This window comes from Fistularia commersonii, chromosome 11, assembly GCF_037954325.1.
Source record: "Fistularia commersonii isolate RoL2024-O1a breed Wild chromosome 11, RoL_Fcom_v1.0, whole genome shotgun sequence".
In the NCBI taxonomy this organism is placed as follows: domain Eukaryota; kingdom Metazoa; phylum Chordata; class Actinopteri; order Syngnathiformes; family Fistulariidae; genus Fistularia; species Fistularia commersonii.
This window is the reverse complement of record NC_141294.1, coordinates 5,251,661-5,268,659: the sequence shown is the minus strand read 5'-3', so window position 1 is coordinate 5,268,659 and position 16,999 is coordinate 5,251,661. Positions and strand designations below refer to the sequence as shown.

Sequence of the window (16,999 nt, the reverse complement as noted above, 5' to 3'; positions counted from 1 at the left end):
CTAATAGAATCACACTGAGTATTTGCTGAAATTTCATCTAAACCGTTTAAACTTGTGACTCTGCTTCTATTAAAAAAAAAAAAAGCCTCACTGTTAAAAACATGAGGTTCAATGAAAGTCTTGTGAAACCAAGTATGTCAGGAATTGGTAACCTGTGGTGATTAACCTTCCACTAGAGAACGGCACAAATATGCATTGTGTTTACGATCATACGTCGTTTTTGCCCCAAAAAAGAAACACACAGGTAATAAATTCACCCATGGTGAAGGCAGTAATGGCGCATTTAATGTCATTAGTCTCAATATGAAACATGTGAATTCTTATAAAGAACTACAGATCACAAGCTGGACATTTTTTTTTAATTCACTTTAAAAGCTTGGGTAAAAAGGTATTGGATCATAAGTATAAGCATCAGTCACTGCCACACCCTCGGTAGGTCCCCAGAGTTCCCGACTCTCGCTTTTCTCGTTTCCTCTGCCCTCCGTCATAAACCAGATCCCCTTCGTATCCACTCACACAAGACCCCGATTGTTTGCTCCTAACTGAGTTTACTGCAGTGTGTGTGAGAGATGAGGAAGAGGAGCACAGAAAAAAAAAAAAAAAAAAAAAAAGCCCCCTTGTCTGTTGTTAAGATTTCTCCTGTGGTTTTCGCTGTGTTGGCTATAGGAGCTGGAGCTGCGCTGGCAGGAGTACTACGAGCTGGTGACTCTTCTGCTCCAGTGGATCCACCACCATGTCATGATCTTCGAAGAGAGGAAGTTCCCCGCCAGTTACGAAGAGATAGAGGTGAGAGAATTTTTTCCGATGCCACAATGCGGAGAGTCAATGTTTTTCATTGTTAACTTGAATTGAAAGAAGACCCATCTGATATTGTGATTATATAACCATGCATTATAAATGTTTGATGCATACATTTAGGACTTGATATTTTAGGTAAGTTTAAAAAAAAAAAAAAAAAAAAAAAAAAAGAAAGTAATAATGAAAAAGAAACACAATTGCATTATGTCTGGTCTTGTGCAAGAGATTTTCACAATTGCACTGTTCAAAGTGGCTGCTCGACAGCAAAACCGTCTCATAATATTTCGGTTTAGTGTTTACAGAGCAACACTGAGGCGTGTTCATTAACTCTTTTTGAAGTGCGATTATAGACAGCTCCTGATCATCAAAAGTGGCGGTTCAGGCGGAGTTGCGCTGATTACAGATTGAATGACATCTTTCCCCTTGTGATACAGGCGGTAAAGTTGTGTCGCTCATTAAAAGTCAAATCTAATTTACAACAGACATGTGAGTGCTGGAACACAACAATGTATGATGGTGCCGAACGCCTAATGAAGCCATCACTATATATTTAGGAACCTTAATACAGAATAGCACCTTAGTAATGTAGCATTTACATCGATCGATGTTTAATAGTTCTTACAGAGGGGGATGGGGAATTTCATTTTAGATTTATAAGAAAAAATAAAGAAGTTCAGGAAAAAAAATGCAGTTGATAGGCACATGGAAAAACTCTTAATGTAATATTTCTTCTTTTTTTTTTTCAAATTTCAGCTTCTTTGGCGCCAGTTTTTGAAATTTAAGGAGACCGAGCTGCCTGTTAAAGAGTCTGACAAGAACCGCTCCAAACACATCTACCAGTCCTTTGAGGCAAGCTAAATTGATTCTCTTATTTATTTGGATTCATCATATCATTTTCTATTTGAAATCATGCATCATGCAATGCATTCCCATTTCTCTACAGAGTGCCGTGCATGCAGGTCAGGTGAAAGTCCCTCCAGGCTACCATCCCATTGATGTTGAGAAAGAATGGGGCAGACTCCATGTGGCTATTCTGGAAAGAGAGCGACTGCTAAGAATAGAATTTGAAAGGTTAGCATACTGATAGATATGTAATAAAATCTACATGTGTTGTGTGTCTAGCGTTATTATCCTCTTGCCTTGATAACTAAACATCTCCAGTTTGTATATGGAGAAATACTGTAGGTGCAGCACCATATCCAGTTTGTAATACCATATGCTTGTTAGGCTAATAATATTATTCTGATCAGACAATCATGTCAAACAGATATATTATAGTTTCAGCACATTTCTGCAAAAGCATTATGCAGAAGTCAACTTTAACTTTTAGGTCAAGTGGCCAAGAATTGACAAGGATCTTGACAAGCCAAGCTGTTTTTAAATGGTTCCTCCTAACCGGAGACATATGGGAATGTAATTAAACTTATCATTATTTGTAGAAGCGTCACATCGTGTTTTGAAAACAGGATGTTTTGTGTCATGAGATTGTCTGGTCATTATTCAGTCTTGGTTATGGTTCTGAGATGTGGAATGACCGGCCGAGCAGACTGGATCTCTTTGTCTCACTCGACCTCCTAAACAGCAGAGTATTCTGCTGAGGCGCCGCGAGCCTGCAAGTGAATCTTGTCACTGCACTGCCAAACTCTGTACAGTTTAGATATGGCTTTTGCGACTGATCCATGTAGGATGGAGTATTTGCTGCAATGCAAGAGGCCGTAAGTTTTTATAAAAGAGCAACAAACACTAGCGTTTACTCTACTTGTGTAATATCTACTTTTGTAACAGATTCTTAGTCACAAAAAGATTCCATGTTTATTCAGAATGTATATTTCCTTAAAGTGCAGTGCTGGAGAAGTATGTATCCTTATTCCTTTAACGTTTTAACTCGAGTTTTAACAATTCTGATTGTGATTATTTTATTATTTTCTTTAAATTTTCTTTAGACTTGAAAGAATCCAGAGAATCATTTCCAAAATCCAGATGGAGTCAGCGATGTATGATGATCAGCTCAACCACCTGGAGGCCCTGCTGCAGACAGTGAGTCTTACAGTATATATACATTTTGTGTGTGTTTGTAACTGAGTATACAGCTATCTAAAATATGTCTGTATAAGTGAAAATGGAAAAAGGATGAACAAAGAGTTTCGTCAAATTTTATTCATATAGCGCCAAATCCCAACAGAGTTGTCTCATGACACTTTCGAAAAAGTCCACTGTCCACGAAAATCCGTAACAACATATCCTCCATCTATTAGATAAAAGGTATTTCTAAAATATGAGTCGCATAGACAGTCTTGATAAGGAAGCTACAACTAGCGCTTTTTTTTTTTCTCAAGTGCTGAAGTCTTAAAACTCACCAATATTGTCCCATCAGGACATTCGTCTGCTGAATGCAGGAAAACCAGCTCAGCATACAGCAGAGGTAGAGCGGGAGCTGGATAAGGCGGACAACATGGTTCGCCTGCTCTTCAATGACGTGCAGGTACTCAAGGACGCGCACCACCCTCAGGCCGATGCAATGTACCGCAGGTGAGTGCAATGTAAGCAAAGTATAGCGAAGGTGTACTTAAAGGCCACAAAATGATATTCCTCACACACATACGTGTACATCCATAGGGTTTACGGCCTTCATGAACGGTTGGTGAACCTACGCAGCGATTACAACCTCCGACTGAAGTCGGCGTCATCCACCATACGCTCTTCAGTTTCCCACTCCACCCAGAAGACCGTTTCGAAGCCAATGGATGATGTGACCTTGCGCTATATTCAAGACCTGCTGGCCTGGGTGCAGGAGAACCAGCAGAGAATTGACGATTCTGAGTGGGGATCGGATCTGCCTTCTGTAGAGTCCCAGCTAGGAAGCCACAGAGGCCTTCACCAGACGGTGGAAGACTTCCGATCCAAGATTGAACGTGCAAAGGCTGACGAGGTAGAGACTTCATCTTGGTTAGAAATGGGAAGTGACTATGAATAGAAATCGTTACTTTGTTTTAAACTCTGTTTATACTGTTTTTAGAACCAGTTGTCACCAAACAGCAAAACAATGTACAGAGAATACCTTGGCAAACTGGACCTCCAGTATGGGAAACTACTGGTAAATACACAAACTACATTATGTATATGGATCATTGCATCCATATTTTTTCAATATATCAATATTTTGGTCATCTCCCTCTTTCAGACCTCTTCCAAGTCCCGCTTAAGAAACTTGGATTCACTCCACGCATTTGTAAGCGCTGCCACGAAGCAGCTCATGTGGCTAAATGACAAAGAGGAGGAGGAGGTCAACTATGACTGGAGTGACAGGAACTCAAACATGACTGCCAAAAAAGACAACTACTCGGTCTGTCTCAGCATGAAATAGCTTAATTTCGGCCAGTAAATCCCAAGTTTTTTATTCGGTCTCAAAAGCCTTTGTTTTGCACCAAGATTGTAATTTATTCTGTACTTTTGTTCCCATTTAATAACATAGGGTCTAATGCATGAGCTGGAGTTGAGAGAGAAGAAGGTCAATGATATCCAGGCCACAGGAGACAGACTACTCAAGGATGGACATCCCGGCAAGAAGACGATTGAGGTAATATGACAAAAGAGAGAAAGAAAAAATGAGTCCCAATGGAAAACAAAAAAGAAAACAGTGTTGTGGTATTAAACCTATTAAAAAGCTGAAAATCTATGTTGACAGTTCAAAAAAAAAAAAAAAAAAAAAAGCTTTGAAGCAATCTGACAATGGCAAATTACTTTTTTTTACAAATTTAGTCATGAGAGGTGTCATGTTCAGCTTATTCCCTTTTAATTTTATTGTGTGTATCATTTATTTTCTGTATTCGTTCAACCTTTAATGCGTTTCACGTTCGTGTCCATATGAATTATATCGACTTATTTAGTCTTCTTGGTTTCTACTAGGCTTTTACAGCTGCTCTGCAGACTCAGTGGAGCTGGATCCTTCAGCTGTGCTGCTGTATTGAGGCTCATCTCAAAGAAAACACAGCCTACTACCAAGTAAGGAACACAGATGTGGTGGTTCGCGATCTGAGAAATCCGATTGCAAAATCGCAGACGATCGCAGAAACTTTATTTCAGTTACCCATATCGCGGTTTCCTCGTAGTTTTTCAGTGACGTAAAAGAGGCTCAAGACAAGATGAAGAAAATGCAAGAGAGCATGAAAAAGAAATACGGCTGCGATCGCTCAACCACGGCCACACGGTTGGAGGATCTGCTGCAGGACGCCGGGGTGAGTCTTTCTCGGAGTACGGTTTGGCCCGCGTCGGCAAAATGGAAAATGTTTTAATATTATTGAATGGTTCTCCACTTCTGTATTCGCCATCAAACAGGAGGAAAGAGAACAGTTAAATGAATACAAGACTCTCATCACCGGCCTGAACAGGAGGGCTCGATCCATCATCCAGTTGAAACCGCGCAATCCCACCACTTCAATCAAAGGCAAACTCCCCATTCAGGCGGTCTGCGACTTCAAGCAGCAAGAGGTGAGAACACCTTTAGCTTAAGCGATACATGCAATTTATTCTTGAGATCGTTTATCGATTTTTTTTTAAGAGCCTTTTTTGTGTCCGTTTCAAATACCTTTTCAAACCTGGACGCTTTCAGATCACGGTCCATAAAGGAGATGAGTGTGCGCTCCTCAACAACTCTCAGCCTTTCAAGTGGAAAGTCCTAAATCACTCTGGACACGAGGCTTTGGTACCTTCTGTCTGCTTCATTGTACCTCCAGTCAATAAGGAGGCCATGGACAGTGTTTCCAGGTAAAAACTGCAGGCCGCGAAAAAAAATAAAGCATTTATTGTATTAGCAGTATATGTTATCGCTGATAAGCATGGTTTAATTCCTACTTCTTTTTAATGGTAAAGTAAAAAAGGTCTCTCTGTGTCCCCGGTGCTTCGCAGTCATAGCATTTGTTAGACATAATGTCCAATAGAGATGTATAGGGGAGTGTCTCAGAAAATTAGAATACTGTGATAAAGTTCTTTGTCTTCTGCAATGCAATTAAAAAGACAAAAATTACTTTTTCATGATATTCTAATATTTTGAGATAGGCTTTTTGAGTTTTCTTAAGATGTCAGCCATAATCAGCAATATTAAGATAATAAAGGGCTTGCAATATTTCTGTTGATTTGTAATGAATCCCGAATGTATGAAATTTTTGGTCTTGAAATTGCATTACAGAAGATAAAGAACTTTATCACAATATTCTAATTTTCTGAGACAGTCCTGTAGAAACTCAGGGAATTTTGGCCTTTTTTGAGTGTTGAATCAATCTACCTTCTTTTTCTCCTCTAGTCTGGATACAACTCATCAGCAAATGCTGTCAATGTGGCAGATGCTGCATATAGAAATGAAGAGTCTGCTTTCATGGCAGTACCTGATGAGAGACTTCACTCATATTCGCTCGTGGAACATCACCTTGGTAAAATCATGACTCGACTCCAGAACAAACACCTCTGTTAGCAAATGGCATCAGTCACTTAATGTAATAAAGTGTAAATCTACCGAATGAAGCACTATCTTGCCTCTCAATACCGCCACCATTTTTCTTCCTCAGTTAAAGACCATGAAACCTGAGGAGTACAGGCTCATGATGAGGAACCTGGAGCTCCACTACCAGGACTTCATGCGCGACAGCCAGGACTCGCAGCTCTTCGGTCCAGACGACCGCATGCAGATTGAAGAAGACTTCAATAAGTCAACACAACATTTCGACAACCTGCTCCGCTCTATGGAGAAAGGTAAAATCTTGGAAAAAAAAAAAAAAAAGATTACGTTTTATGAAATGTCGATGTTTTTTTTGGATGAGTAAAGGGTACTTAGAATAGACACGCCGAAACTTTATATTGTAACTTTACCTTTCAGGGGTAGTAGGTGTTAAACTCCGAGGTGAGTGACGTAAAGTCAGTTGCGGCTAAACAAGCTTGAGTGTGTACAACCATTTAAGTTTTGAAAACTCTGTCGGAGTTTGGATTGACTGCATGAAGTTTTCATGTCCATGCTGCTTCAAACTGCCATATGATTTTCTACCAAGCAGATCCCATTTTCTATTTAAGCCATAGCATGGTATGCTTTTTTTTGTCCAGTAATAAAGTCGGTGCTTACGAAGAATATGCTGCCTTTTTATACTTTTGAATGAATACGAGCTAGAAGCTGTTGCATAATACTATGCGCTATATAATAACAGCTACAGCTAGTACTGTGCTGGATTACATGAAAAAGTGTCCTTGTTACAGAATCTTTATCACCAAATAAGTGATATAATAATGCAAATTTTTGTCATGTGCACGATTATGTCATCTGGGATATTTTCTGCCTAAGTTTTCAGTCCCCTGTACCTATTTCCTATATTGCCTTCCATCCACTGTTCTTATCTGAATATATTCCGCCCTGTAGGTCAACAAGATGAGACTCTGTGTAAGAACTACATCTCTGAGCTGAAGGATCTGCGTCAGCGCATCGAGGACTGTGACGCTGGAACTGTGGCTCGCATCCGCAGGCCAGTGGCCAAGGAACCTCTGAAAGATTGTCTTCAGAAGACTGCAGAGCAGGAGGTACACATGTTAAAATTCATTTTCATGTATTCAACATGTTATGAATGCAATGTTTCCAGAATTCTTTCACAAATTGGGCAAAAAAGGTACAGCGACCTTTTTAGCCTTTGTAAAGTTTTTGGTTTCATCAGTGTTTCTCTAGCTTGGCAGCGTTGTCCTCTGTCTTTCTGATCATTTTCCTGTAGACTTCCTTTTGGAGATGAATTCAAAATACTTAGTAATATCTTCCTTTTATTAGAAAGCGTGACCTTAAATGTCAAAATGTTTGCATTCAGACCAAACAGCCGTGGACACTCCATTCCGCCCAGTTCTCTTGTATCTCTTTGTGGTTGGTGAATGTAAAGGACAATGGCTACACAATTTGTTTGGGCTATGCCAAGGGCCGGCAACCTTTACCACTCAAAGAGCCATTTGGATCCATTTCCCCACAGTAAAGAAAACGCAAAGAGCCGCACAACCCCTATGAAATTTAAAATGAATAAACACAGCGTATAATGTTTTGGGGTTTTTTTGCCTTCATGCTATGTATAAACAAAATATGTGTTGCATGTTTTCAAAATCAATGAACAACGGCAGAGTAAACTAAATTACATTTTTGCATGCAACAAAAAATTTTGAACTCAGAAAAAAAGACGCTGGGTTGAAAGTTACTTTTAAGCAGAATACTCATTGTCTATTTGAGTCATTTTTTATTTATTAATGAAAAAAAATATCCACCGGCAGGAAACCGAAAATGCTTTCCTTTCTGTGTGCCTTCATCCTCTTACTGGCGCGTGCAGTTGCCCATTAAGAGTGACAAAAATATTTGAATACATTTTATTTATTTGTTATAAGATTGCCATTTTAAATTCCATTTAAAAAATGAACAAACTAAAATAGAATACATTTTAATTAAATACTCATTACTTGTTTTCAAAAGCCACAGGGAGCCGCAACAGAGGTATCAAAGAGCCGCGGGTTGCCGAGCCTTGGGCGATGCCAACCCACATTGGCAAAGGACCAGCTGTCCAGTGGGCCAAAGTTCCACTGGTCATTTAAATGAAGATCTTTTCAAAGCTACTCTCTTTTGTACGTTATGATGATGGAGATCATGATGTTGTTGATTATTATCGTACTATCGAGGTCATAATAGAATCCGAATTTTTTACAACTACGAGGAATTTGCTTTGGTTGACTGTGTTAAACGGACAACAAGTAACAAGGCATTAGAGAGATTAAAAGTGAAATCAATTGTGGTTGATGGTGCAAAGTGGCAAGTTGTGCAGTTGAGGGGTTGGGACAGTGTCAATGGGAGTCCAGGGCCTTATTGATGAGGCAGGCAGGCTGCCGATGGGAAGAAACTGTTTTTGTGGTGGGTTTTGTTTTGGTTTTTTTTGTAGTTTTTGTCCTGATGGACCGCAGCCTCCTGCCAGAGGGGAGTGGTTTGTAAAGTCCACGTCCTTGGTGTGAGGGGTCACCTAGGATCTTGTTTTTTGGTCCGGGAGGCGCACAGGTCCTGGAGAGAAAGTAGATCGCAGCCAGTCACTCTCTCTGAAGACCGGATGATACGCTGTGGTCTGTCCTTTTTTCTTGGGGTGGCGGCGGCGTACTAGATGGTGATGGAGGAGGTGATGAGGAACTCTATGATGGAGGTGTAGAAGTGCATCGTCGTCGTCTTTGGCAGGTTAAACCTCTTTAAGTGCCTCAGGAAGAACATCCTGATGTTCAGCTCCCACTTGAGGTCCTGGGAGATGATTGTTCCCAGGAAGCGGCAGGACTCCACAGTGGCAGCTTGGGGAGCCTCTCAGGATGATGACTAATTCTTATTTTCTTTTTTTATTTCAATAGAAAGTGCAGGTGGAGCTTGAAGGCCTCAAGAAAGACCTTGATAAGGTATCAGTGAAGGCACAAAGCATCCTGAATTCACCCCAGCAGTCTGTATCTGCTCCAGTCCTGCGCTCTGAGCTCGACCTCACTGTGCAGAAGATGGACCACGCCCATATACTTTCCTCTGTTTATATTGAGAAGTGAGTCTCCATTCAGTGACGCTACTCTAAAAATTAAGGAATAAAGTTCATAAAAGTTTTTTTATTTACTCCTTGCTGAGGCATTGTTCCTTTTTGTTTCAGGCTGAAGACAATTGAAATGGTCATCCGCAACACACAGGGTGCAGAGGGTGTGCTCAAACAGTACGAGGATTGCCTGCGTGAGGTCCATACAGTGCCTAGCGACGTCAAAGGAGTTGAGGCTTACCGTGCTAAACTTAAGGTAAATCATGCATTACCTTTTCTTTTTCTGTTTCTTGGTACATTTGTAGATATTGAACACGAAAGGAAGACATCTCTTGAGAGCTACAAAATGATCACCAATATGGCAAAAAAGATAGAACAGAGCTATTTCCTAGTGATGAATTTTAAGCGCAGTTAAGCATTCACCACTGGTTTGTTTTTATATTTATACTGATTGTTTATCCACCCTTTTGTTGACAGAAAATGCGATCTGAAGCCGAAGGCGAGCAGCCAGTGTTTGATTCACTCGAAGAGGAACTGAAGAAAGCCACTGCCGTGAGCAGCAAGATGTCCGGCGTGCACAACGAACGGGATGTCGAGCTGGACCACTACCGCCATCAGCTGTCCAGTTTGCAGGACCGCTGGAGGGGCGTTTATTCGCAGATTGACCTTCGGCAGAGAGAGCTGGAGCAGCTCGGTCGCCAGCTGGGCTACTATCGTGAAAGTTATGATTGGCTCATCAAATGGATCGGCGACGCAAAACAAAGGCAAGAGAAGATCCAGGCTGTGCCCATTACAGATGTCAAAACTTTGAAGGTGCAACTGGCCTTGGAGAAGGTTCGTTCTGCTATATACCTCTTTTTTTTTTTTAACCTTTATTTAACCAGGAAAAAAAAGTCCCATTGAGATTAAAAACCTCTTTTACAAGGGAGCCCTGGCCAAGAGACAGCAATAAGTTACAGGCAGAACAATATTACAAACAGTTTGTTTGTTTGCTTGTTTAGAAGTTTATTAGGACAGTGTACAAATACATTAAGCACAGAGGCAGAGATGTTTGTACCAGATTATAGCTCATAGCTAATTTTCATCTGTAGTCCTGTACAATACAAATACAAAACTGTATAAAATAGACAATATATATAAAATATACAGATAGGCAATAAAATAACTGTACAATATATAGTTAAAAGAAGCAATTACATTTTGACAAGTTGACCTCTAGTGTTCTCAGTTTGGTTTTAAAATCATTTAGTGAGATAAAATTAGGGAGTTTAGGAAGTCTTTATTGAATATCAGAGTATTCATGGTCACTTTTTCAGAGAACTTAAGTATGAATGTCTGTTTGCGAATGGAAAATTGCATAAATTAGGTAAATCAGTATTCTCCATATTGGACATTTGGGTTAATGAAAAGGCTAATCTAATAATTTTAAACGTACCTGTACCTGATGTTTACCTGAAAGGGGGAAAAAAAGACTATAATGTCTACCTGCACTTGTGATACAAACAATATCATCGAAAATGTGTTTATGAATAAATGTGAAAACCCCGTAACTCATTTTATTCCTCGTTTCCCCAAAACAGAAGTTACTGGAAGAGATTGAGAAGAACAAAGATAAAGTTGATGAATGTCAGAAATACGCCAAAGCATATATTGATACGATCAAAGTAAGTGATACACAACATTAATCGACTTAACACATTGCACAAGATTCAATCTTTACATAACATTGTCACACAGGATTATGAACTTCAGCTGGTGGCTTACAAAGCTCAGGTGGAGCCCGTTGCTTCTCCCTTGAAGAAAACCAAACTGGATTCTGAATCTGACAGCATCATTCAAGAGGTGCGTTCCTTTCAAATCTATAATGGAAACGGTTAAATAATACTTGTATGACGTTTTTAAAGTCCAACTCATTCATGAACGAGTGTCACCCCAGAAAAGTATTGAAAGTGGAAAGGATGCATATCTAACATATGATGTTGTTATTTTTCATATCAGTATGTAACACTGAGGACCAGGTACAGTGAGTTGATGACTCTGACTAGTCAGTACATCAAGTTCCTCACTGACACGCAGCATCGCCTGGAGGACGAGGAGGTGCGTGACTATATGCTGAGGATCCCAAGCATATTCGTGTCTAACATTATCCTAACCAACCAAATAATAAAACTACCAAAACCAACCATCTAAAAATGCATGCGTGCACGCACACACACAGTTTTGTGTGTTTTTCACTTGCACTCAAGCACACACACACACACCCACAAACACACACACACACACACACATACACACAGAGTGATAAAAATAAAGCTGTATTATGTTTCAATGTATAAAGTCATTGCATGAAACACAGCGGGTAGAGCAGCACAGGTTTAAAATCAAAATCAATTGAGCACTGAGGACCATGACTCCCCTAGTGTCTCGTGTATGTCTCACAATATTTAATAGGAGTATGTTTTTAAGAAATTGAGATTATCTGCGCCTTCGTTGTTCATTATGACATTTAATAGTGAGGGGTTCTTTCTTTCACTATGATTTCCTTTTCCTTTCTTTTCCAATCTCTGCATTTTTTTCCCCAAAGTTAGAATTAAAGCGAAGACAATCATCCGATCGTGTTTTCACAATCTGTATTTCCCAAATCGACACAAATTGGAGGTTCAACATTCCTTTCTAACCTGGATGTTCTGTTTGTTTCTTTGCTTTTCTTAACTGCCTGCCAGTGCTTTGCCATGATGATTGCTTGAACTTGTTAAAGCATTAAAGAGGTAAATTATTCACAGTATGTCAGAACCTACTGATGTTAATCTCTATTCATCTCTGCCATGTTTACATCTGTACTTCTCGGAACACACTTTGGCTTTTCCTGTCATGCTTACTTTTTTTCTTTCTACAATCTGGCTGTGTGTAAGATCACCAAAAATTCCCTTTTCTGCTGTTCTTAGATATAACATACCAAAATATCCCTTTATATGAGAGTTAATGAAATATCTTCTGAGGACTGATGATTTGTGTTTTTAATGAAAAATCATAGTAATAATCTGCTTGAAATTCACATTTATTTTACTTCATTGATTAGATTATATCTGCTTGACAGAAATGCCACGTACTTGATGTAACTGTGTAGTTTCATCACTGCACTTTTAAAAGATATTGCATATTGAACCAGTACTGCTTCTAAGTAGCAGTGGGATAAATCATTTCCTTAAATATAAGGTATAAACTACAGGTGTCTGTAATTTTGAACAAGGAAACTTATAGCTCCAAAGTATTGTAGAGTAGCAGAACAAGGACTATAAGCCGATGGCTTCGAAACTATTTTTTCGACTCACCATCACATCATATGAGGCTCGACTTGAAATCTTGACTTGACCTTTCCTTTCCCTTCATTTCCTTGGCAGTAGTGATTTAAAGAGCCCCCATTGCACAGGTTGCAGTGACTCATATAAATATAGTAATCAATTCATATGATGATAGATTCTTTTGGGGGCAGAAGTAATACTCCTGGCACTTTGTAGTTCACCAATTATTTCGAAACATTAAGGCAACTGACAATTACATCCTTGGTAGGAATTTTAGTGGCAATATGAAATGTATGATATTTGTATATTTTCAGCATGCCATTTGGTTTTATTGCTTTGAAGTGAACATTTCATTTCATGTCATACATCAACTGATACTCCATCATTCATTATTTTTATTGATTGCTTTGTCATGAATAGTTTCTATTGCATTGTGAACTTAACATCACTTGAATGTGTACCTAATTTGCATCACCGAGCTTTGACTTGATCCTTTAGCTAACATTAACCTTTCGTGGGTAATTCAGTACATTATTTTGCTCTCACGACAGTGTGATTAGGCTGTGATTACTGTCGTAATTACAATTTAAGTCCACACTGTTTAGAGCTGGCTAATGTAACGTGTTACCTTTAACTTGTCATGCTTATTTATAATCCTTTCTTTACATTTGCTTCCACTAATGCAGAAAGCTGCAGAGAAACTCAAAGCTGAAGAGCAGAAAAAAATGGCCGAGATGCAGGCCGAGTTAGAAAAACAGAAGCAGTTAGCCGAAGCTCATGCAAAGGCTATTGCCAAAGCAGAAAAAGAGGCTCATGAGCTGAAGCTCAAAATGCAGGAAGAAGTGAGCAGGAGAGAGACCGCTGCAGTAGATGCAGAAAAGCAAAAACAAAACATTCAGCTGGAACTACATGAGCTGAAAACCCTTTCAGAGAAGCAGATCAAGGACAAAAGTCAGTTGGTTGAAGAAGCTCTGCAAAGCCGGTCAAAGATAGAGGAGGAAATCCACCTGATCCGGATCCAACTTGAGACGACCGTAAAACAAAAGTCAACCGCAGAAACTGAGCTCCAGCAACTTCGTGACAGGGCAGCCGAAGCTGAGAGACTCAGGAAGGCAGCCCAAGACGAGGCGGAGAAGCTCCGCAAACAAGTTAATGAAGAGACTCAGAAGAAGCGCGCGGCAGAAGAGGAACTCAAACTCCGATCCGAAGCAGAGAAGGAGGCTGCAAGGCAGAAGCAAAAGGCACTGGAGGACCTCGAAACGCTCAAGATGCAGGCTGAGGAGGCCGACAGGCAAGTGAAACAAGCAGAGATTGAAAAGGAAAGACAAATCCAGGTGGCTCAACAGGCCGCCCAGAAGAGCGCCGCTGCTGAGCTCCAGAGCAAACACATATCCTTCGTCGAAAAGACTTCCAAGTTAGAGGAATCCCTCAAACAAGAACACGGCACAGTCCTTCAGTTGCAACAAGAAGCCGAACGCCTCAAGAAACAACAGGAGGAGGCGGAAAAAGCCCGGGAAGAGTCGGAGAGAGAGCTTGAAAAATGGAGGCAAAAAGCCAATGAGGCCCTCCGTCTAAGACTGCAGGCTGAGGAAGAAGCTCACAAGAAGACGCTTGCTCAAGAAGACGCTGAGAAACAAAAGGAGGTGGCCGAGAGGGAGGCTAAAAAGCGAGCGAAAGCTGAAGATTCAGCCTTGAAGCAAAAAGATATGGCAGAGAAAGAACTTGAGAGGCAGAGAAAGGTAGCCGAAAGCACAGCTCAGCAGAAGCTCACCGCAGAGCAGGAATTGATTCGTCTCCGAGCCGAGTTCGACAACGCCGAACAACAAAGATCCCTCCTTGAAAATGAACTTTACCGCCTGAAGAATGACGTCGTTGCGGCTGAGCAACAGAGGAAACAGCTGGAGGATGAACTTGCCAAAGTCAGGAGTGAAATGGATGTTCTCATTCAGCTCAAGTCCAAGGCTGAAAAGGAGACCATGTCCAACACGGAGAAGAGCAAACAGCTTCTCGAGGCCGAAGCCTCGAAGATGAGGGATCTGGCCGAGGAAGCAGGCAAGCTAAGAGCCATCGCAGAGGAAGCCAAGCATCAGAGAGAAGTTGCCGAGGAAGAAGCCGCTCGTCAGCGAGCTGAGGCCGAGAGGATTCTCAAAGAGAAACTGGCGGCTATCGGCGAGGCAACCCGGCAAAAAACGGAGGCGGAAATTGCTCTGAAAGAGAAAGAAGCTGAGAACGAGAGACTCCGTCGACAAGCCGAGGACGAAGCTTACCAGAGGAAAGCTCTTGAAGACCAGGCCTACCAGCACAAGCAAGAGATTGAGGAGAAGATAGTTCTGCTGAAAAAATCCTCCGAAGCTGAAATGGAAAGGCAGAAGGCCATAGTTGATGACACGCTCAAACAAAGGCGAGCAGTTGAGGAAGAAATCAGAATCCTTAAGGTCAATTTTGAAAAAGCTTCATCTGGAAAGCTAGACTTAGAGCTTGAACTCAACAAGCTGAAGAACATTGCAGAAGAAACACAACAAAGCAAGCTTAGAGCGGAGGAAGAGGCAGAAAAACTTAGAAAGCTGGCCCTTGAGGAGGAAAAGAGGAGAAAAGAAGCGGAGGAGAAGGTTAAGAAGATCGCCGCCGCGGAGGAAGAGGCAGCTAGACAACGCAAGACCGCTCAGGACGAGCTCGAGCGTCTGAAAAAGAAGGCAGAAGAGGCCAGAAAGCAGAAAGAAGACGCGGACAAAGAAGCGGAAAAACAGATCGTTGCAGCCCAAGAGGCAGCTCAGAAATGCAACGCCGCCGAACAGCAAGCTCAAAGTGTCCTCGCTCAACAGAAGGAAGACAACATTGTGCAGAAGAAGCTTAAAGAGCAGTACGAAAAAGCCAAGAGACTCGCCGCAGAGGCACAGGCCGCTAAAGAGAAAGCCGAAAAGGAGGCGGCACTTCTTCGGCAACAAGCAGAGGAAGCGGAGCGACAAAAAGTAGCTGCAGAGTTAGAAGCTACAAATCAAGCCCAAGCCCACGAGGACGCTGAAAGGTTGAGGAAGGAGGCCGAATTTGAAGCGGCTAAACGTGCGCAAGCTGAATCGGCAGCGCTCAAACAGAAGCAGCAAGCTGATGCGGAAATGGCCAAGCATAAAAAATTGGCAGAGCAGACATTGAAACAGAAGTTTCAAGTGGAGCAAGAACTCACGAAGGTCAAGCTCAAGCTTGACGACACCGACAAACAGAAGAGTGTCCTCGATGAAGAGCTGCAGCGCCTGAAAGATGAAGTCGATGATGCCGTCAAAAAACGGGGCCAGGTGGAAGAGGAGCTGTTCAAAGTAAAAGTGCAGATGGAGGAGCTGCTCAAACTGAAGACCAAGATCGAAGAGGAAAACCAGCGGCTCATCAAGAAAGACAAAGACAATACCCAAAAATTCCTCGCGGAAGAAGCTGAAAATATGAAAAAGCTCGCAGAAGATGCCGCTAGACTTAACGTAGAAGCCCAAGAGGCTGCTCGCTTGAGACAGATTGCGGAGGAGGACCTCAATCAGCAACGGGCTCTCGCAGATAGAATGCTGAAAGAGAAAATGCAGGCCATTCAAGAGGCATCCATGTTTAGAGCTGAGGCGGAGATGCTCCAGAAGCAGAAAGAAATGGCTCAGGAGCAGGCACAAAAGCTGCTTGAGGACAAACAGTTGATGCAACAACGTCTGGAAGAGGAAACCGAGGAATACCAGAAGACACTTGAAGAGGAAAGGAAAAGGCAGTTGGAAATTAAGGCCGAAGCCGAAAGACTCAAACTTCAAGTTTCTCAGCTCAGTGAGGCCCAGGCCAAAGCCGAAGAAGAGGCCAAAAAATTCAAGAAACAAGCTGATGCCATTGCTTCCCGTCTCCACCAAACTGAAATTGCCAACAAAGAAAAAGTCACTGTTGTGGAAAAATTGGAGGTCGAAAGGCTAAATACCAGCAAAGAAGCTGGTGATTTACGCAAAGCTATTGCAGACCTCGAGAACGAGAGGGCTAGACTGAAAAAGGAGGCTGAGGAACTTCAAAATAAGTCTAAAGAGGTATTGTGTCAAAAATGGCATAACGAAGCAGCTTATGTCATTGTTAACTTTCTAAAAACTAACCAATCATTTTTTCCTCTGTCCTCTCCCTTGATAATACTAATCATGAAACCATCCTTTGATTTATCTCTTTAGTTTGATTTTACTTTTTCCATGTTTTTTACAGTGCACTGTGCTCATGCAAGCCACACCTTGAATGCTCCTTCTTCGATTGAATGTTTCAATGACATGCCTCATTTTTTTTTTTTTTTTCGTTTTCACATTTCAGACATGACATTCAGCTCAAAATAATATGAAACTTTATTAATTC

The 16,999-nt window shown here is 41.3% G+C and overlaps 1 protein-coding gene across 11 annotated transcripts in view; it reads left to right on the top strand.

Annotated features, from left to right (window-relative positions):
* plecb (plectin b) overlaps positions 1–16,999 on the top strand; it is a 98,806-nt gene that overhangs the window by 72,359 nt on the left and 9,448 nt on the right. For 9 of the 11 annotated variants that reach the window (XM_086154627.1, XM_086154630.1, XM_086154629.1 and 6 more), the window contains exons 9-32: positions 667–786; positions 1,552–1,647; positions 1,742–1,869; positions 2,742–2,835; positions 3,173–3,327; positions 3,415–3,727; positions 3,815–3,892; positions 3,980–4,141; positions 4,271–4,375; positions 4,705–4,800; positions 4,908–5,033; positions 5,134–5,286; positions 5,408–5,562; positions 6,098–6,224; positions 6,360–6,543; positions 6,668–6,691; positions 7,199–7,356; positions 9,184–9,362; positions 9,465–9,603; positions 9,825–10,181; positions 10,928–11,011; positions 11,085–11,189; positions 11,346–11,444; positions 13,336–16,689. In XM_086154627.1, the coding sequence (XP_086010753.1) occupies positions 667–786; positions 1,552–1,647; positions 1,742–1,869; positions 2,742–2,835; positions 3,173–3,327; positions 3,415–3,727; positions 3,815–3,892; positions 3,980–4,141; positions 4,271–4,375; positions 4,705–4,800; positions 4,908–5,033; positions 5,134–5,286; positions 5,408–5,562; positions 6,098–6,224; positions 6,360–6,543; positions 6,668–6,691; positions 7,199–7,356; positions 9,184–9,362; positions 9,465–9,603; positions 9,825–10,181; positions 10,928–11,011; positions 11,085–11,189; positions 11,346–11,444; positions 13,336–16,689 (6,591 nt within the window). The remainder of the gene's footprint in view (positions 1–666; positions 787–1,551; positions 1,648–1,741; positions 1,870–2,741; positions 2,836–3,172; positions 3,328–3,414; positions 3,728–3,814; positions 3,893–3,979; positions 4,142–4,270; positions 4,376–4,704; positions 4,801–4,907; positions 5,034–5,133; positions 5,287–5,407; positions 5,563–6,097; positions 6,225–6,359; positions 6,544–6,667; positions 6,692–7,198; positions 7,357–9,183; positions 9,363–9,464; positions 9,604–9,824; positions 10,182–10,927; positions 11,012–11,084; positions 11,190–11,345; positions 11,445–13,335; positions 16,690–16,999) is intronic. The other 2 variants (XM_086154624.1, XM_086154628.1) reach the window with 1 other exon arrangement.